At 38.2% G+C, this 21,888-nt stretch overlaps 1 protein-coding gene across 2 annotated transcripts in view; it reads right to left on the bottom strand.

The window, feature by feature from the left end:
* Window positions 1-10,378, bottom strand: part of LOC132124745 (polypeptide N-acetylgalactosaminyltransferase 18-like) — a 60,431-nt gene extending 50,053 nt beyond the window's left edge. Inside the window, exon 1 of one of the 2 annotated variants that reach the window (XM_059535902.1) lies at window positions 9,863-10,378. In XM_059535902.1, coding sequence (XP_059391885.1) covers window positions 9,863-10,102 — 240 coding nt within the window. In that variant the 5' untranslated portion in view covers window positions 10,103-10,378. The remainder of the gene's footprint in view (window positions 1-9,862) is intronic. The other variant, XM_059535903.1, reaches the window with a different exon arrangement.
* Between the last annotated feature and the right edge of the window lie 11,510 nt (window positions 10,379-21,888).

Here is a 21,888-nt window from a genome sequence, read left to right as displayed (position 1 = left end):
CTAAAATCACATTCAAGATCTTCTAGAAATCACTTTAGTGAATAAGCAATAAGCAAATAAGGAAGCAGAAAAGACAAAGTGCAAAGTCCAACAAATGCTAAAATAAACCACACAAAGAGAAACATCATAATGCGTCAGAAACTATTTTTCTAAAATATTCTAATAGACACTATAAGATTAAATGAGAACGGAACAAAATTACTGAGACTGTAAATTGATTAAAATGTTTAATTAAATCAATTACATAATCTGATTAATCAAAATATTCATAGACAGATAGATAGATTAATCACGATTAATTGCATCCCAAGTTAATGTTTTTGTTTACATAACATATGTATGTGTACTGTGTATATTTGTTTTGGATACATAAATACACACACATGCATGTATACATTTCAGACAAATATGTTATGTCTATATATTAAATATATTTATTTATAATATAAATTATATGAATATAAATATAGAAATGTTAATACATGTAAATATTTTCTAAATATATACTGTATGTGTGTATATTTATATATACATAATATACACAAAACACACATATTATGTAAACAATTTTTTTTATTTTGGACTTATTAATCACGATCAATTCTTTGATAGCACTAATTAACAAATTATAAATCATTAATGTCACAAAGATATCAGCTTTAACTGCTTTAACAGTTTTAGCCCAGCACAGCTCCATATTACACACATAAAAAAATGTCAAAACTCCACCATCTGTGACTTTGTTGAGCTACTTATTTATTTAAATAAAAACATGTTACATACATGCCAGATCAGAGAGCAAAATGTGACAAAAAAAATAATTCCAAAGGGCCATGTTTACAAAGTGTCTGCCAAATACTGGCTTATAATAAATTGTCCGGTCAAAATATAACACATACAACTGACTAGAACTCATATGTGTGTTATTTAAATCACTTTTATTCTGGCTTTGTCCCCACCTCTGTATAAAATAGCTTAATATGGAGGAATATCTCTATTTGTTAGATTCATACAATTATCCACCGACCTACAAAAACCAAATAGATGAATTTATCCAACTGAATAAGTCACAAGTCCTCTAAAATTCAATGCAGGATGTGGTATGATAGTTGGGTTCAAATTAAGTTCATACAGCACATAGTTTCCCCTCTTAATCTGACTGAGACACATCTGAAGCTGTGAAATATTCATACACAAACATGACATGATGAAACATCTGTTTTTGTGTTTGCAAACCGCATGACACGTCAGCTTTTCCAAATGCATCAAGCATTGTTGCAAACACAATGGCTCTCCAGCTTCAGCACCATGATAACAAGAGACAGCTCCACTGATCTGTTTTCTGCTTCTGTTCAGGAGGCATTATTGTCCTGATGCTCAAAACTTGAGCACAGTTGTCAGGATGCTGTGTGGCGCATATGTGATCAGAGTTTTAAGATGCAGCTCCTGCTGTGGGCGATATACTCTTGCGCTCTCTCACCAGTACAAAGGTTAATAAAGTCACAGAGAGGCATTTGAATTCAGTCCCTCAGGTGTGCCTACTGGGCGAGCCGCGGCCCGGTCTCCATGAAACTCTCATGGGTCAGTGTGTGATATGTCCAGCTATGACAGACAGTTGCCAGAGTTTGTTTTCTGACCTGAAGGCTCTTTCATTGTTTTAGTTGAGGTTCATTTGCTAGTATCGCAAATGTTTGCTCTTTTTATTACCGGTATGTAATATCTAAAGGCATACACCAAAATAATGTTAGAGATTTAAACAATTCAATAATTTTATATAATATTTAATACTGTTTGTTTCAAATAATATAATACATACAAAAAAATGTATCTTGTAGTATTCTAATAACATTGCTATTAAATCGCAGTGTATAACTTGCCCTACTAACAGGCTGCAGAACCAAAAATTGTCGCCTTCATATTTTTAATGGAAGGAAATGGACAGTACTTATATCATTTTTAAATTGTATATATGGCTTTTGAAGCATAGGTCAGTAGAGAACAACAGTGGGAAAGCGAGTAACCTCTCAAACCACAGATATGACATCCACTGCTGTGCTACAGCTATTTTAAGGCGCTGTTTTGAAGTTAATTAAACAGAATATTAATGAAAGGTTAATGAATATGAACAGAATATACTGAAACAATCTGAGTGTAAAATTACATTATCCTTATATTATAAAATGTTGGGAGAAACTATCTATATTCATTGCTATTGCAAATATCGTCTTTTTTTAAAAAGATAGTTCAGCTAAATCTATTTATTCATGCGCCACTCTGGAATACTTGATTCTGATGGGCAATCACAGCACTGGTTTTCAAATATTATTGTACAATGATACTAAACAGTATATCTGACTCTTTTTTACTGTATTTATCATTTAGTTAGAGTAGTTTCATTTTCTTTGTTGCTGACAAGCAATAGCCAGAGCAGCCTCAAGAAACATGCTACAGGTTCTGTGGAATATTCACAGAATGTCACTCACTCAAGCAAGGGAATCACAACCGCACACAGTATTTTGGTCTTGCTCGGTTAGTCAGTTTTTAACCCTGGGTCACTGGCTCAGTGAGTGTTTCCTGTATCGCTCCATTCAGGAGCAGCACCAGATGACTGTTTATGTGGCTAACGGCACACAACTATGAACAGACGCGGACAAAGTGCCATCTAATGTGTCAATGAATCACTCAACTAAGGTGATTCTTTAAAACAAATCAGTCTGAATCAAACATAAATCACTGAACTAATTCACTAACTTAAATAAGTCAACTCACTATATGTGTATGTATATTGGCATCTGTTGTCAGATTTCAGTAGAATCAATCATAAAACAAAAGACAAATCACACTGTCATTCATCCCAACCACCTCCATCATTGCTCGTTTTATTGGTCGGTGGAATACAGCTGAAATCGTTTCAAGCTCTGAGGATTACTGAAGCTCAAGCTTGATTACGGGCTGCTCTCTGGACGACAGACATGTGAGACAGGCTGACAAATCAGTGCACCCTAAGTGGAGCCCACTGACAGAGGGTAAGAAAGTGTTTATCAGGAGCTGACCTCATGATGACACATGCAAACAGGAACTACAAAACAGTTCTGAATCCACTGAAAACATATCAAATTTCACCCACGCAATAAGATTAACCCTAATCCTGACCCCAGACATAACTTAAGGGCATTTTACACGCTCAGCTTGTGATATTGCCTCCTCTTGTGTACAGCCGCTTTCCTGTTGAGCAAACACTGCGACGGCTGCTTCAGCTCCAAATATGTTGCATGAAGAAATTAATATAAATATCGCATTGAGTCAAGTGTTGTATTTAAGTGAGAGCTAAAAAAAAAAAAATTCTCAAAAATAATGAAATAAAATGGTATATACTTTTCCATAAAATATTTTTTATTGGTGATTTATTATAATTTGTTGATCAATATTGGATATGTATTTTTTATTTTTTTACATTTAGATTACATTTACAATAATTTAACAAATCCATCTTTATCATATAAAACAATGGATTTTTTATAATAATCATAATATTAGCTGTATCACTCTGGTTTAAAGTTTCTGCTGAATGAATAAATTAAAAATGTAATCCACACTAGCATGAAAAAATAATGATTGGCCTTTTCGTTGTTTCACCGGAAGATTACAATTCCATTTGTCTAATTTTTATTTTATTTTATTATGTTACTTCATATAGGAAGACTGCAGTAAATAAACTGCTGGTACGACTTAATGTTTACTGTCTACAGTCGTGGCCAAAAGTTTTGAGAATTACATAAATATTGGAAATTGAAAAAGTTGCTGCTTAAGTTTTTATAATAGCAATTTGCATATACTCCAGAATGTTATGAAGAGTGATCAGATGAATTGCATAGTCCTTCTTTGCCATGAAAATTAACTTAATCCCAAAAAATTCATTGCTGTCATTAAAGGACCTGCTGAGATCAATTCAGTAATCGTCTTGTTAACTCAGGTGAGAATGTTGACGAGCACAAGGCTGGAGATCATTATGTCAGGCTATTTGGGTTAGAATGGCAGACTTAACATGTTAATAGGAGGGTGATGCTTGAAATCATTGTTCTTCCATTGTTAACCATGGTGACCTGCAAAGAAACGCGTGCAGCGATCATTGCGTTGCATAAAAATGGCTTCACAGGCAAGGATATTGTGGCTACTAAGATTGCACCTAAGTCAACAATTTATAGGATCATCAAGAACTTCTTGTAAAGAAGGCTTCAGGGCATCCAAGAAAGTCCAGCAAGCGCCAGGATCGTCTCCTAAAGAGGATTCAGCTGCGGGATCAGAGTGCCACCAGTGCAGAGCTTGCTCAGGAATGGCAGCAGGCAGGTGTGAGCGCATCTGCACGCACATTGAGGCCAAGACTTCTGGAAGATGGCCTGGTGTCAAGAAGGGCAGCAAAGAAGCCACTTCTCTCCAAAAAAAACATCGGGGACAGATTGATCTTCTACAGAAAGTATAGTGAATGGACTGCTGAGGACTGGGGCAAAGTCATATTCTCCGATGAAGCCCCTTTCCGATTGTTTGGGGCATCTGGAAAAAGGCTTGTCCGGAGAAGAAAAGGTGAGCGCTACCATCAGTCCTGTGTCATGCCAGCAGTAAAGCATCCTGAAACCATTCATGTGTGGGGTTGCTTCTCATCCAAGGGAGTGGGCTCACTCACAATTCTGCCCAAAAACACAGCCATGAATAAAGAATGGTACCAAAACACCCTCCAACAGCAACTTCTTCCAACAATCCAACAACAGTTTGGTGAAGAACAATGCATTTTCCAGCATGATGGAGCACCGTGCCATAAGGCAAAAGTGATAACTAAGTGGCTCGGGGACCAGAATGTTGAAATTTTGGGTCCATGGCCTGGAAACTCCCCAGATCTTAATCCCATTGAGAACTTGTGGTCAATCCTCAAGAGGCGGGTGGACAAACAAAAACCCACTAATTCTGACAAACTCCAAGAAGTGATTATGAAAGAATGGGTTGCTATCAGTCAGGATTTGGCCCAGAAGTTGATTGAGAGCATGCCCAGTCCTGAAAAAGAAGGGCCAACACTGCAAATACTGACTCTTTGCATTAATGTCATGTAATTGTCGATAAAAGCCTTTGAAAAGTATGAAGTGCTTGTAATTATATTTCAGTACATCACAGAAACAACTGAAACAAAGATCTAAAAGCAGTTTAGCAGCAAACTTTTTGAAAACTAATATTTATGTAATTCTCAAAACTTTTGGCCACGACTGTAGACTGAGTGGGCCTTGCCACCACAGAGAAGTTTAATTAGTCTAAGCAATTACCCGCCTTTAATTAACTACAACACATTTAAAGAGCCAATCAAGACATTTTGAGAAAAATCAACTTTCCAGTGTGCACTGTGACCTGCATGTTATCAAGTATCCCCTTCCCCTCCACTCCTTCCCTCTGGCGTTTCTCCATTTCCCATCAGCAAGTGAAGCGTGGTGTTAAAACGAGTCCTTATGTGTCCTATCCTATAATAAGAGAACCGTGGACAAACACACCTTTGATAATGATAACAATCTCAGGTGGTATTTAACAGAGGCAGTACGACAGAACAACACATGCCTGCAGGGTGTGTGCGCAAAAACATTCAGTGTTAATTGTCAGGCAGGCGCACCGTAATGAGACAGTCCAGAATAAATTAGCGGGGTTACACTCGGCTCGAAAGTGTGAATCATGATCTTATGAACTTGTGAACAGGGCATGGAGAAAAGAAAAGATAATAGTACGAAGGCAGGATTTTTATAGCACTCAGGCCCCCTGCTGATCTTCAGTGCAGAGAGCTATGTTGAAATGGGAAGAGAACGGGAGAGTTATTCTTGCTACGTACAGCGCTGCTGTTCACTTTAGATGTACAGAAACTCGGCAGCTGTTTGCACAGCAAACAACACATGAGCATGTGAATACAAGACTCTACTGTACTCTCTATACACTGAATCCAGTTAGAGACCATGCTTTTGAAGGCTTCAAAGAGGAGGTAAGCATGTATGAGCAGGTCGAGATGGAAACTTTTTTTTTTTTTTTTCATTTTAAGCACTCACTTAAGGGGGAAAATCTGTAGAATTGATTTTAATGTGGTAAAAATGTGTTAAACTGATCTGTACTACACTTAAAAATATATATAATAATTAAAATACTCCACTTGCATTATTTATTTGTCAAACAGGTTTTCCCAAACACTCTCCTGGCATGCTATTGGTCATCCACACAGATAGCCCCACCTCACGCTATTGGTTGAGTCAATGTTGCTGTTGTTGGGCTGTTTAGGATGTTACAACAAACAGAGCAATGTTTTCATAATGCCACAACACTTCAGGTTGGTTAAGCCCATTTACACACGCAATTTAAAGTGCACGATTCTGAAACTGACTGTTTCTGTAGCAAATGAAGCGTATAACTTCTATAGCTATAATGAAACAATGACTATACTAATTGCCGATTGGCACTTTTATTTATAAATCGGGACTTATTCCAGTTTAGCAAAGTTTAGCATGCCCACGTAAACTAGTGTTTTTCCTTGATGACTCACCAGAGCAAATCACCAGTACATTTTTAGGCACATCAAGCATGCTGCATGCTTATTTGCTCATTGACATTAACGAGATTAACCACTTAAGCCTGGTTCACACGGGACGATTTTAAAATTGTCAGCCGATTTTCCAAACCTGAGAGACCCCACACACGGCGATAAAAAATCACGGGTCTAACAGTTTTGGTCGTACAGTGTGTGGTGTGCAGCCACACGGCAAAATCAACACATCACACACGAACCGATTTGACTCCCGAGCATTCCCAGGTCAGACGGGAAATCTCGCAAAATCCCTCGAGATCAAACGTGACTTCAAAGTAAACAATCATGGCGGACGAAGAGGATGCAGTGGCCATAGTTTGTCCTTTGTTTGTAACCGAAAAAAAACATAAGAAAAACAAGAAAAGGCGATGGTCAAAGAAGTGGAGACAAAGTCCTCTATCTCCGACGTCCACCGGACTTTCTGGTGCGCCATGCCGCCGGCTGTTTTGATTTTGTTTCCCGGTACTTCCTCGCCGCCTCGTCACCTCGCTTTCTGATTGGCTACACGCCACAGTCCACAGGCTGCGTGATCGTTTGTCCTCGGGGGACACCACACACGAGAAGAAATCGGGCCAAATAAATCCAACATGTTGGATATCCCCGATTTGAGATCGGAGCGGTCCCGACGTCCTACCGAGCAGAGGAGAGCAGTCTTAACACACCACACACAGCAGGAATATCTGATCAGATTATTTTACAATAATCGGAGCATCCTTAAGATTGTCGGAAGGTGTCAATCGGGGCTAAAATCGGCCTAATTATGCTGCCGTGTGAACCAGGCATTAGGTATCGAACTTTGGTAATGAACGACCTTTTTTGGTACTCAATAACATTGATAACTATAATTATGACAATTTAGTCAGTACTTAAAAAGTATCAAATTCAATACCCATCCCTAAGACTTTGGTCATCAGACCTGGAAATTTTGTGGATATTGACTGGCTTAATTAAAGATATCTGCAAATTAAGCTAGGATTTACAAAAATGTAATGAAACATTTAACTTCAATAATTACTCTTATAGGAGACAATTTAATCATTTGGGTGATTCCAATAAAATAGAAGACCAATAGGAAAATTTTTCTCTGTCAACCTCTACTGAAATGCAGAAGAATTAGAGCACATTTCCACCATCTACTGCCCTGGAGTGTAAAGCGCTGGATCCCACAGGAATGCAATGGCAAAACCTCAAATATTGAGTTGTTTAGTCTTCAGAATACTTTTTAAAATGATAAGCAAGCAACAGTGTAACTTTTAGAGGACACTCTTGGGTGCCTTATTGAAGTTACCATGAAATCAAAACTGACAATTCTTATTTATGGAATACCGCAAAGAGTATAATTAATGATTTATTCGTGCACATCATTATGTGTTTAGAATTCATATGCAACATTTCAAACAATTCCTAATGGACAAAATCAAGTTCAAGTACATTTGTTCTTATAGAGGGAAGAAAAAAACAGACATGTTTTTTTGTTTTTTTTCTGTGGAAATGACAGTGAGATGCCATAATTTTCATTTTGGGTGGACTATCTCTTTAAAGAAGGAAAGTTCTTCTTAACCTAATTTCAAACCTAATTTTATATCAGATACTAATATATACTTGTTTTTCTTGCTTTCTACCAAAAACTCCAGCATCTTACGCTCCATTTCTAATGGCACAACACCAGAACTCGTATCCCTGGTCGTCGTCACAAGCAAAGCACAATAAATGTGGCAATACCACGGTGACCTTTCACTAACCAAAGTTCAACTTTGCTAATTGAAACTGGGTTACAAGAGAAGAATTGGCTTCATTTCTTTCTCTCTATAAGACAGCACATCAACAATGTTGCTTGTGCCAACACAAAACTGGAGGTCCAGTCTCAGTCTGCAGCACATTAAATACACAATACACGTTAATTTATTTATTCCTCAACATTTTATTGTAAGCACAAAATCACTTGTGGTTTATTTAAAAGATCAATACTCTCTGTTTCTGTTAATAAATAAATAAATAAAATATGATAACAAATGCCTCATAATTTTCTCTCAGATACGCCATACTTGTTTTTGAATATTATGTTGGTCAATAAAATGATGAGTCTTCAAACAGAAATGCAAAAACAATAGCTGTTTCCAAACAGGTTTCTCTGAACATTCCCTCCTTCTTCCATTGGTTGACCAAACTAATAGTCCCACCCCAAACTCATGCTAATGGCTGAGCCAAAGCTGATGTTGTCAGACCATTCAGAAGACTCAAACAAATAGCACAATATTGAAACAGTATAAAAAAAAAGCCACAGTGTTTACATTTGTTTACACTACAAATAGCTGTGGTTTTCTCTCTATGGTATTTTAAACCCCCCCCCCCCCCCCCCCCAAAATAAAATTACATTTCAACCAAAATAAAATATTTTAAGACAAGTGAGGAAGGCATCATTATGGTTTCTTTTTTTGAAACAGTAGATAATGTAGCATGGTACACTCAATCGCTAAAATGCCTCATTGTGTAGGTGTACTGGGTATACTTTGATTGACATTTATGGCTTCACTATGACTGCACAGAGCGAAGAGCTAGCTTGAAGACCTTGAGCTCAGCACAAGAGCTGTACTTTAGGTACAGGCCAACATATCCCATAAATCCAGCCAAATGCTTCTCAACAAGATTAACGCATGCATTAATACTTTACAGAAACACAATTCCTCACACAAAGCCTGTTAGTGCATAAATAGGGGGTTATTTTGAAGACAGCACCCCCTCCCTATTTCATTCCAAGGCCATATTTTTTAACACTACCTTATTAGATCGACATCAACAGTACACTAATGATGATTAATCAGAAGCTGTTCAAACTCTTGCAGGTTATCATCACTCCCAGCTGTCCTGTCGGAGTCCAGCAAAGAAGCATGATGGCACCAGCCACGGGACCGATGTTTACGCGAGGGTTTTGCCAAGTGCTAAATTTATGTCCCCTCTCTAGCAGCAATAAACCTGTGTTACACTGCATCAGCTGAATACAGAAATCTGCTGGGAGCTGAATGCAGTCCAGATAGAGGTGCTATAACATTATAATCGGTCTCCAATTCATCTCAATGTATCAATATAAAACAACAGAGCCATAAAAGAGGCTCATTAACATCAGCTTCTGAAGAGCAAAGCCCATTTAAACAAGTATTGATCTTCATATCTGCAGCAAGTGGTACTGTGATATACAGCAAATGTAAAAAGAGAGCAAAAAGTAAATATAATTAATTTTGTACTTTCTAAAACATCGTTACCTTGGATGTGCTGGTTCACAACAGTCTCCAGCCTGTCCAGTCTCTCTATAATCCTCAGCGTTTCTCCTCTGCTGTCATCGTCAAACTTTTTCTCGTGCGTCCTTCCTGCAACTTTGACGTTTCCGTTATTATTCACATAATTGGTGATCCATCCCACGTAGAGCAGACATAAAATATTGGTCATGCCGCTTAAAATCACGCACGTGGACACCAAAGTTTTGGTTCTCCTCGTGCATGCCATCGTAACATTCCCACGTGCGCAGCGCGCGCAGAAACAGGCACAAATCCTCTAAGCGTTTGGCGGCGGTTCTGCTCTCATACAGCCGGGCGTAATGATCTCCGGTATAACGTTTCGGTTCTCCAGCACATCTTATTAACACGGAGCTGCAGCTGCTCAGATCGGATCGGATCTCTCTCGCGCTTGTCCGCGCTGTTTACAGCTCGGCAGCACGCGCGCACGGCGTCAGAGCCTGGAGGACACGCGCTGCTGTTGACAGCCAATGAAGTTCAGCAGCAACGATGGTTTACATTAGATGTCAGGGGGACACCAAATAGTTTACTGTACAAACAAGTCGTTTACCAAACTTAGAAATGTATTGTTGTTGTGCTAATTTGTAATTGCTTGACTCGACTAACGTTATTTAGTTATCTTATTTCGAGTGCTGTCAAACATTAATCGCGATTAATCGCATCCACAAGAAAAGTTTTTTGTTTATGTAGCCTAATATATGTGTGTGTACTGTATATATTTATTAGTATATAGTATATACTTTGTATATTATATAAAATATAAAGTATATATTTATATAATTTATATTATAGCCTATATCTAAATATATTTAATACACAAATATAATAAAAAAATATGTACATGCATGTGTGTGTATTTATATATACATAATAAATAAACAAAGCACACAGATATTATGTAAGCAAAAACTTTTATTTTGGATGCAGTTAATCAGGATTAATCGTTTGACAGCACTAGAGTTTTCAGGGCAAATTTGATTTGATTTTTTAATTTTTATTTTTGCATATCATGTAATAATTAGATTATTTAAAATTCCAGTTGGTTTACAGACCAAATACTAAATTGTTATTTGCTAATTATATGTTTGTATTTATCATTGTTTTCCCTGCTTTCCTTGCCGAACTGCATTTTTGGATCCTAACAAGTCAGTTGAGAACCACTAGTTTGACTCACACCCCATCTGCTCCAGACTACAGCAGTGATTATTTTTAAATGTTGTGATCTTATGTAAATAAAATCACCAATTAAATGAACTCTCTGTTAAAACCAAAGCATTATAATTAAAGTTGACATGAACTCAAAAATTGATTCTATTTATTTTATTAATACACATTTCCTGAGTTCCACATCCTGAGTTGAATGTGTGCAATTCATCTTTACAAAGTTATTCTAAAATGTAAAAAAAAAATAATAATAATGTTTGTTTTTGCTCTATTTCTGAAATGATCCTTCTTTTCAGATGATGTACAGAGAAAGCATTTGCATTCCCATTCATCTCAGTGGAACTTCTAACACTTCATTTCTGCCTCCTCTCTTTGCTCACAGGAACCAAACCTTGATTCTATGATGCGAGGAATCTTTTTAACTTTTCGCACCACCTGACTCTATTCTTGTATGTAATAGCAACTTTTCACAATCCAGTAAATTCCAGATGGATAAATTAAAGCCTTTTCCTGCAATATATCTAGAATACCATTTAAATACATTAGATTACATAGTGGGTTGGAACGGCATTTTACATTCACTTATTAAACAAAAAAGTTATTAAACAGTTACAAAATGTTCCAACAAGCTATTCAGGCAAGGTACTGTATGTAGGGAGTCTATGAAGCAAACTTGACATAACTGCTTGATAGTAGTTACATAATAGTTTGTGTTTTACTGTATTAAATATACCTGACAGTATTTTTATCATTCAGTGGAGATTAAAGGCCCTTTAATGAAAAATTTGACTATAGTTTAAATATTTAGAGAATTTCTCTTTGAAGGTGGGGGGTGGGCAATTCCCCTTTTTTATGTCCTCTTAAACAGTCAGGTTGCAACTCAAATGAAAGAATACATTTGAACAGCCATAAAAGAAGATCCTCATCAGCCTCTCCACTCCATTCGGGGCTTTGCAGGGTGATCAAGCGAGAAGAAAAAAAGCATCAGAGAAACATTACGTTAACAGATGGAGTCAAGAGCAAACTACCCTGAGGCACTGGCTTTGATCTTTGTCTTAGGCGCGCCAACTTACTCTCTTTCACCTGTTTAGTTTACCCAAATATACACATAGACACCAGCAGGGCCACCGCTGCATGAAATGATGCATGAAATATGAATGGACACTGAAATATTAAAGGACAGAGAATTTCTCTATAGAGACCAAGGCCTGTAATTACTTCAAAAAAATGTAGAGGAGCTAGACCTAAGGTCTATGAATGATTGATCTTAAAAGAGAAAATGCAACAGTTCAGTTTAGATTTAATAAGGGGTTTGGTAAAAAAAAAAAAAAAGGTGAGAACTTCAGTATGACTTCTTGCAATGAAAGTCTGTGTCTTCTTGGAGATGTGAAGACCTCCTGGAGGCTTTATCTACAATATCCTGCTCCACCTGCTGAAATAATTGGATTGCTTTAGAGAGCACCTACATTTCTTGAATTGCTTGTTTTGTTTTACACTAAAATTATCTCTACATCCTCAAAACAAGACAAAGAAATGTACTCTGCACCACCTGGTTACCGACACATCCAGCCGTGACTTCCCGTTGCAATGTATTTAAGCATGGAACCTATGACTCAGCTATGCATAAGATCAATGAGACAGAATACGCTCCGTTCTGTCTGCCACAGCCCCCACTGCAGTGAGACATTATTGGGCTGTAATTTAAACTGAGAGGTCTAGGATATATTGGCTATGTAACAGAAGCTAGGAGACGCTGCCTGGAATATCAATAGCAGTGGTGGTTCTTGCCCAGAAGAGCGATGTGAAATTTCCTTAATCAGAATCCGTAGTCCTGATGCAGAGCATGTGACGGTGCATTAATCTGATTGCTTTTCAACAGAACCTAGTTGACCTACTTGGTGAATCGTGGTTCACCACGTGAAACGTGGAGGATTATGGTCATGCAAATCCACACACACCAAGGTTTGTTCGGGAGTTAAAATCACCCTTACCTTTGACTAATATTATTACAGAATAGGAATAGCGCACCAGTGTTTTCAGTTGCACCAACTCACTAAACTACTTTTTCAGTAGCAAGCAGCTGAGTTGTTTTCAAAATGGTGTCACTTCTCCAGAAAGCAGCAGTGTAATTGGTTTAAATAAAAAAGATCTGTTTTTTAAATTTTTTTTATTCATCCACACAGAAAATGAGCACTGAAACACAAGTGACATAAAAATGTTGCAGTTTTATGTTGCACACAGAGATGGCAATAGAGAACCCAGAATTATACTGTAGTTTTAAAGTTGCAATGAAATGGAAGAATTTGCAGATCTTTCTTCCTTGTTGTGATGTACATCCAAATATTACGGTTTATCAAAAAAGTTCAAATGTGAGTGTAATTGGACTAAATTATTAGAGAAGTCTTATATTTTGTTCAAGATTTAGCTTTTTAATAATTAATTTTTACTTCAATTAACAATTCATTTGAGGGGGAGTAAATGATGACAGAATTTTCATTTTTGGGGAAAATGTTGCTTTAAATATTGAGTACCCTGGCATGTTACACTTAAAGAAGCTTCTCCAACACTGCATTGCATATTAGATGTCGTTTTAGAAAGTGGAAGGGATTTTGGATTGCAGATGTGAGCTTCCCATTGCAAAATCATTTGAAAATGCTAATGTTGGGTCATACAGTCCTGCGGAGAGCTTTTTAGTGAATTAAGCTGTGGTTAGATCAATTCAAAAGCGCTGAGCTAATTTATCAGTGAAAGATTGCCCATACTCCGATAACATCGGGAATGCATGCAAAATTTGTAACGACTGGGTGAAGGAGTGGCAGGAGGCAAGTGCGAGGTTAACAAAATTTAATGAAGACAATGATACAAGACAATACTGAGACACAAATATGACACTGGGAGGCAGAGGTGGAAAGTAACGAATTACATTTACTCGCGTTACTGTAATTGAGTAGCTTTTTTGTGTACTAATACTTTTTAAAGTAATTTTTTTAATCTGTAATTTTACTTTTACTTAAGTATATTTTGATTGAAGTATTGTACTTCGCTACATTTTAAAACACATTTATTACTGAGTAAAAAAAACAAAAATAAAAAAAATAAATCGCTACGGCAGTAAATAATGGGCAGGAGGGCAAACTGGCGCTAAAATCACAAGAAAGATGCAGACGGACAAAACAGGCGTTAGTGGTGCAGACACCGCTGAAAACGAAACCCCGTCATATTCAGAAGTTGAACTCGAAGGAAATGAAGTGAACCCCTGGCCATATGTATGCTCTATTATGCAGTGTAAGCTGTACTTGCCTAGGAAGACCAAACTAGCAGCTTATAAAATCTCGACAAGACATCAACCCTTCGCAAGAATGTAGAGGTAAGCTAAATAATTGCATCGTTGCATTGGTGGTTAAAATGAAGCTTTGACATTTTAGCAAGAGGTTTCGCACAAATTAGCCAAAAAGACAGTGGTGAGGAGTGTGCTATTTTTGTTTTAATGATGTGCGCGCGCATTTATAGTGCGTTCTTTCACTGTGTGATTCAGTCTCCTAAAATGCATTTAGAATGATCACAAAATTGAAGATATAGGGGCAGAAAATTCACATATTTATATAATTTCATATTATTAAATCAAAATCACACAAAGAATGCCATCTTTTCCTCCAAGAATCATCATGAATATATATATATATAACAGTTCAGTAAACAAGTTAATTAAGAGACTTGCGTTTTAGACACCATATTGCCTTTTTTAGCTCTATTTCTACAACAGAAAATAATTCCAAACACAGCCACCAAAGCACAGTTTTGCGTCAACGTGACAGTGTTTCGTTCCTGAATGAATCAACCGTTTAAATGATTCGGTTCAATCGCAATGACTCACTTATTAACAGTGACTTGCTGACACATACTGGCCATTTTAATTTCACATTTAAAGTATCTTTTGATTTTTTAAAATAATTAATTTCTTATCATTTCAAATGAGTATTCAACATTTTATGTCTTGTATATCAAAACATTATTCATGCATTTGTAACTGCAGGTTAAATGCATTCTTGTCCTGCACTAAACAGTGTAATACATCTAAATGCCACTTCCAATGAATCTTCTGCATTTCCTCTGCATTAAAAGATGAGTTTGTTGATACTGATTTGCCTGGTAACAGCCCAAATGTTTTATTATTCTAAATAACTGATTCCTTTAATTAAAAACAACTAGTTTGAGATTAATAGGCCTATCCCAGGGGTGTCAAACTCAGTTCCTGGAGGGCCGTAGCCCTGCAGAGTTTAGTTCTAACCCTGCTCCAGCACACATCTCATGTAGTTTTCAATTAAACCTAAATGATTAGATTAGCTGGATCAGGTGTGTTTAATTAGGGTTATATCTAAACTGTGCAGGACTGTGGCCCTCCAGGAACTGAGTTTGACAACCTTGGCCTGTCCCATTTTTGACTCCCTCCCACTGTTAAAATGTAACTAAGTAATTTTTACTCTGAGTCAATTTTAAATGAGCTACTTTTTACTTTTACTTGAGTAGATTTTTTAGACTGGTACTTTTACTTGTACTTAAGTAAAATTTCATTAATGTAATGGTACTTTTACTTGAGTAGAATATTTTTGTACTCTTTCCACCTCTGCTGGGAGGAATACACAGTCCAGGATGGTGGCGATGAGTGAAGTATCCGGAAGGCGAAGGTGAGTTGGCAGCAGGAGAGGGTGACACAGGAACTGCGGCGAAGCGAGCCGAAGGTAAGTGGTGTTGCTTGGTGGTGGGTTGCGTAGAGTGGACGGGGTTCCGGGGAGACACGGACATCCAACGCAGAAACACACAAGAAAGCAAAGCATAGGTCACAAACATGAAACAACACTCTCACAAACACAAGACGCTAGACAAGCCAATATATAGGGATGAGTAATGAGTGACAGCTGTTGCTGATGACAATTAGCGGAGACGCCCACAAACTAATCAGTGCTGACGTGTAACACACAGACTTCACCCACAAAGTGCAAAACCCAGAGATCACGGTTTACCAACCATGACAGTACCCCCCCCCCCCCCCCCCCACTCTAAGAACGCCTCCTGGAGTTCCCAGAAGGGCCTACCTGCTGATTGTAATCATCAATAAGGAAGTGATCCAGTATGTCCCAAGCAGGTACCCAACTCCTCTCCACCGGGCCGTAACCTTCCCAGTCCACCAAGTACTGGAAGCCTCGTCCCCTCCATCTCGAGTCCAGAATACGATTCACCGAATAAGTAGGTTCCCCATCTACGAGACGCGGCGGTGGGGGAACCAGGGTAGGCGGATTAATACGTGAATAAAATACGGGTTTAATTTTGGACACATGGAAGGCGGGATGTATTCTCCTGTACGCTGGAGGTAGTTTGAGGTGGACTGTCACCGGACTAATGATCTTGGTGACAGTAAACGGGCCAATGAATTTGGGAGCTAATTTGTTAGAAACGGAACGTAGAGGAATATTGTTAGTAGAAAGCCACACTTTCTACTAACAAAGTGTGTAAACGGGAGGCTTTGACCGGTGGCGATCGGCCTTGGCATTAGTGCGCTCCCTCATCCGGAGCAGAGTTTTGCGGGCTCTGGTCCAGGTGCGGTGGCACCTCTGGACAAATGCGTGAGCGGAGGGGACCGCGGCTTCAGATTCCAGACTAGGAAAAGCTGGTGGCTGGTAACCTAAGCTGCACTGAAACGGAGAGAGGCCCGTGGCTGACACTGGTAATGAATTGTGAGCATACTCCACCATAGAGAGTTGTTGGCTCCAGGAAGAAGAATTCTTGGAGACTAAACATCGCAACGTTCTCTCTAAATCTTGGTTGGCTTGCTCAGACTGCCCGTTACTCTAGGGATGATAACCCGAAGACAGACTAACCATTTAACTATGGTCAAAACGACCGTCATGCCATTTGAGGGCGGGAAGGCGATAACAAAATCTAGCGTGATATGTGACCAGGGTCTTGAAGGGACAGACAGCGGTTGAAGAAGCCTATCTGGAGGCCGGTTAGACGACTTACAACTGGCACAAACTGAGCAAGCCAAAACAAAATCGTGGACGTCGCGAGCCATAAGTGGCCGCCAGAATCGTTGTTTAACTAAACCCTTGGTTCGGCTTATCCCTGAATGACAAGCAACGTTAGAGTAGTGAGCCCACTGAATACACAAATCGGGAGTCACCGGGCGGGCGGAAGGATCAAAAAGACGTGAAAAAGAATCGGGTTTGACATTTTTGGAACCCGGGCAGTACAAAAAAAAGTGCCCACCGAGCCTGCCTGGAATTGAGTCTTTTGGCAGTTCTAATGTACTCTAAATTCTTGTGATCGGTCCAAACAATGAAAGGTACCCCTGACCCTTCCAACCAGTGACGCCACTCCTCTAAAGCTAATTTGACAGCCAACAATTCTCTGTTACCAATGTCATAATTGTGTTCAGCAGGAGATAAACGATGTGAGAAAAATGCGCATGGATGCATCTTATCGTCCAAGGCAGCACGTTGGGAAAGAACTGCTCCTACCCCCACCTCTGATGCGTCGACCCCCACCAAGAACTGCCTTGTGGGATCAGGGGCTACAAGGATGGGAGCCGAAACGAAGGTTGACTTGAGGTTGGTAAATGCAGTCTCGGCTGCATCCGACCACCTGAACGGAGTACTGGGGGAGGTCAAGGCCGTCAGAGGTGAGACTAGTTGGCTGAAATTACGAATAAAACGTCAATAAAAATTGGCGAACCCCAGAAACCGCTGTAGGGCCTTACGGGAATCTGGAGATAGCCAATCTATCACAGCCTTAACTTTGTCAGGATCCATACTTATTCCCTCAGACAAGACGATATACCCTAGGAAGGGGACAGACTGTGCATGGAATACGCATTTCTCTGCCTTGACAAAAAGCCCATTCTCGAGTAATCTCTGGAGCACTCGTCTGACGTGTTGCACATGTTCCTGGAGAGATGAAGAAAAAATTAGTATGTCATCCAGGTAAACATTTAAACTGATCTACCATGTCTCTCAACACGTCATTAACGAGTGCTTGGAAAACCCCTGGCGAGTTGGATAGCCCGAACGGCATCACCAAATATTAAAAGTGCCCTCTAGGGGTGTTAAAGGCGGTTTTCCATTCATCCCCCTTCCTGATGTGGACCAAATGATAAGCGTTACATAAATCCAATTTTGTGAATACGGATGCTCCCTGAAACCTCTCGAAAGCTGAAGACATCAACGGCAACGGATAGGTGTTCTTTATGGTGATGTTGTTCAGCTCTAGGTAGTCAATACCCGAGTTTTGGCTTGCAATTTCAGCAAGAACAAGACATGTATCTGATAACAATGTCCCCCTACTGTATGTAAATCAGAAATTATGCACAATACAGTGAGACTGTCAACAGTTTAATTTATTAACCTCATTACTTCTATTACAGATGCAAACTTGCTTGTAATATTCAGCGAAATGTGAGACAGTCTCTCTTGTGTAAGTCCACATTCTCTGATATGAATATATGTGTGCTTAGTTTTTATTCATGTTCCTTGCAGTTTTAAGATAAGGGAATGTTAGAAGTTCCTGCCTGAGAAAATCTTATTTCCTCAGAATCCATTAAATGGAGAGTCCGACTTTAACCCCGATTCAGACAGTCTGATTTTGTCATCTAGAGGTACAGAATGCTTTGTGATCAGCTATGTTATATGTCTTCCCATGGTCATGGAAAACCTGGAAAAAATCAAGAAATGTAATAATTGTGATTTCCAGGCCTGGATAGCTAATAACAATTTAAAATTCCAATTAAAAATAGATGTGTACTATCACGACCGTGTGTCTCTCAGCAAAAGATCTCCTGAATATTTTAGACTTTAATTACTTTTATGTACTTTTTGAATGGTTAATAAAAAAAATCATGCAAAAATGAGTGCAGATTTTCAAGTTCACTTGGTTCAAAGCAAGAACAATCATTCAGCAGATGCATTCTTTATAGGTTGAGGAACTCAATAAAACTCCCACTTCGTGGTAATTTACTGCATAAAAAGTGTACAGGAGAGCTAATGGGTTTAATCAAGAGAGGGCCAAATGTTGAAACTGAAATAAAAAAAAAATGGTAAAATGCATTCAACAGAAAATGATGTTCTTTAAAGCACTGGCACAATTACTGAGAATGAGTCAATGAATCATAACATAATCTTATAAACACAAATTGGATATTTCAAGGCTCTTTTTATCTTAAACCATGCATCACTAATCGTAAGCAAAAGGACACTTTTGCCTTCATTTCTGAAATGCTTTTCTTCTAATCCTTTTTTTCAGATATTATAGCAACAAATAGCTTAATGCCCCCCCACCCACCAACCAAATACATCCTGCAGAGTTTTTTTAATTATTTCGAACCTGAAAGCCATTGTTGTTATATCTTGAATTATGTTGTATAATGGTTAAATCACATATACTCTTTGTAGATATGAGGCTGATGTAAGTTTGTCCAGTGATTATGTAATGATGACTCAGCAATTTTGTATACTCTATTTGCATAAACAGCTTTCTGTGAAAGCATGTGCAACAATGCAGGCTAAGTAGAAACACTCAGAAAGCACTTTAAAAACCATGTTGTTACTTGATAAAAAATTCAGAAGCCATTTAGAATCACACTATGTGCCTGCTGGAAAACTTTATTTGGTCATTTAAGTGCCTCATCTCATAATATGTCACAAAGAATCAGATTCATAAATACATCATTCTTTTAAGTCTGATCTTTTCAGTGAATCAGTTTATTCAGTTTACGAAACCACTTAGGGCTTCGTTTCCTGCAGACATCGATTTTATAAGCTACTGTCATCACCAATGGTCTTTATGTATAAAGTGCTGTTTGGAAACTATTCTCGGTATGATACATTTGTGAATCTGACTTATTCAGTGTTCAGTTCACTGAATTAATGATCTAGTTGAAGTACTAGATGGGACGATTATTAGTCAACAAGGACTTTGTGAATGAGAACTTTTCACACAAATATGTTGAATGGCTTTAGAATAATTGGAACATAGCACATAAATATTATGAAATATTTACATGTTGTGGTGAATTTGCATCCACTTGAAGCTACTTGATGCCTCATTTGCCATTCATTGTAACATTGTAACATTATTAAATGTTTTTCATTTGTATTCCACAGAAGTTTTGGAATGACACAAAGGTACAAAGGAGTTAATAATGGCATAATGATCATTTTTGGGGGGAAATATCCTTTGGGGTCTCTTTGAGACCCATCATAGTTTGCAATGCTTTGCCTTCACACTTTATTTACTGTGAGCTCTGGCATTTTTATAATAAATTCCGATGGTAAACATCCTCTGGACAAATTCATCCATAATTAAGAAATAACATTCAGGCCAACCACAGAGGTACAGGGCAACAGAATGAATTTCTGCATTAAGAGACTGAAGCATGACAGTCCTTGGCCTCTTGCTTCTGTGCTGTGAAAAACAACTTCTTGTATGGTTGTGATTATTATATATGCCTGATGTGAATGTAAACTGGTCATGTAAGAAATATTTGAATCATGGTGGCTTACTATAGAGTAAAACCTTAACCCCTCGGAGGAGAATAATGTCCAGTCTCTCACCCTCTCCATGTGATTGTTACTGCTAAGCAGAGCAAAATTAGGAACAGAATACTCCTGGTGTACAAGGACACCCTTTCACTGTTCCTTACCCCCTACTGTCATATACAGTGGGTTTATAACTCTGCAGTCTCTGTTTCTTTATAACTACATCAGAGCAGGAATATAAATATTTGCTCTGACAGTGATTCAGTAGATTATGATTCTTTACTAAATGATGTGGTGGGTCATAAAATCTGCAATTTGGTCTTGATTAGGTTTGTAATTATGACGATCCTGATGAGCTACTGCTCCAACGATCACATCCATGGTGGAAAAACCTCAGCTGAACTGTTAAAGTCTTTCAACGCAACAGTGCACCTCCACTGAGCGAAGTTCACATTTTATGTGCAATTCGATACCAATCCATATTAATACAACTATATAAGACCTGTACAAACCCATATGTACCGTAAAAATTATTATCTTACTCAGATTTTTTACTTCATGCTTGCATACTAGTAAAAAAAATATTGTAATAACATCCATAACACAAGATAAATTCATTTGAAAAGCAAAGTATTGTTATATATGATATACAAAAATATACATAATTGGCATTGTTAGACTGTGATGCCTTTTACGCCCCATAAATCATACACTTTCATCAGCCTGTCATTTTTCTTGTGCAGTGACTGATATATTTGTACTTCTATCATATCTCATTTTAAGAAGTGATATATGAGCTGCAGTAGGAATGAAATAATCCCAAAACAGTGTGACAAAGTTGTTGTTGTTTTTTTTAATCTATTTTAGGATCCGCTAAACTGTTTTTGTTGGTATTTTTATCCTTTTGTTTTTTTTTATGACGGGACCGATTCCTGAGGCATAAAATGGGCATTAGAATCTCATCACAGTCAGAACAGAAGCTACGGAGATTAAGATTTGGTGTTTTGTGTCTTATTACCTGAATGCTTGTGGCCTCAAACACACGAAACACAGGGCAGTGAGTCCTCAGGATGGATCAACTCAGTTCTGCTTCTCTCATTACCTCCATCCCAGACAGCGAGGCACTGCTTCAGAAAGGCGCTTCGAGCTCTATGAAGCCATAATTATCATCTCTACAAAGAGATTATGTTCTGCATGCAGAGATGGGAGCCAATGGGCTGTAAACTCAAATCATTAGGCAGGCAGAGAGAACCGGAGGAGTAAATCAGAGACCCAGAGAGAGGGTGAGTTGTCTCCAGAGCCTACA

This window comes from Carassius carassius, chromosome 43 (genome assembly GCF_963082965.1).
Source record: "Carassius carassius chromosome 43, fCarCar2.1, whole genome shotgun sequence".
NCBI lineage: Eukaryota > Metazoa > Chordata > Actinopteri > Cypriniformes > Cyprinidae > Carassius > Carassius carassius.
The sequence above is the reverse complement of the archived record's forward strand: the minus strand, read 5'-3'. Positions and strand labels throughout refer to the sequence as shown.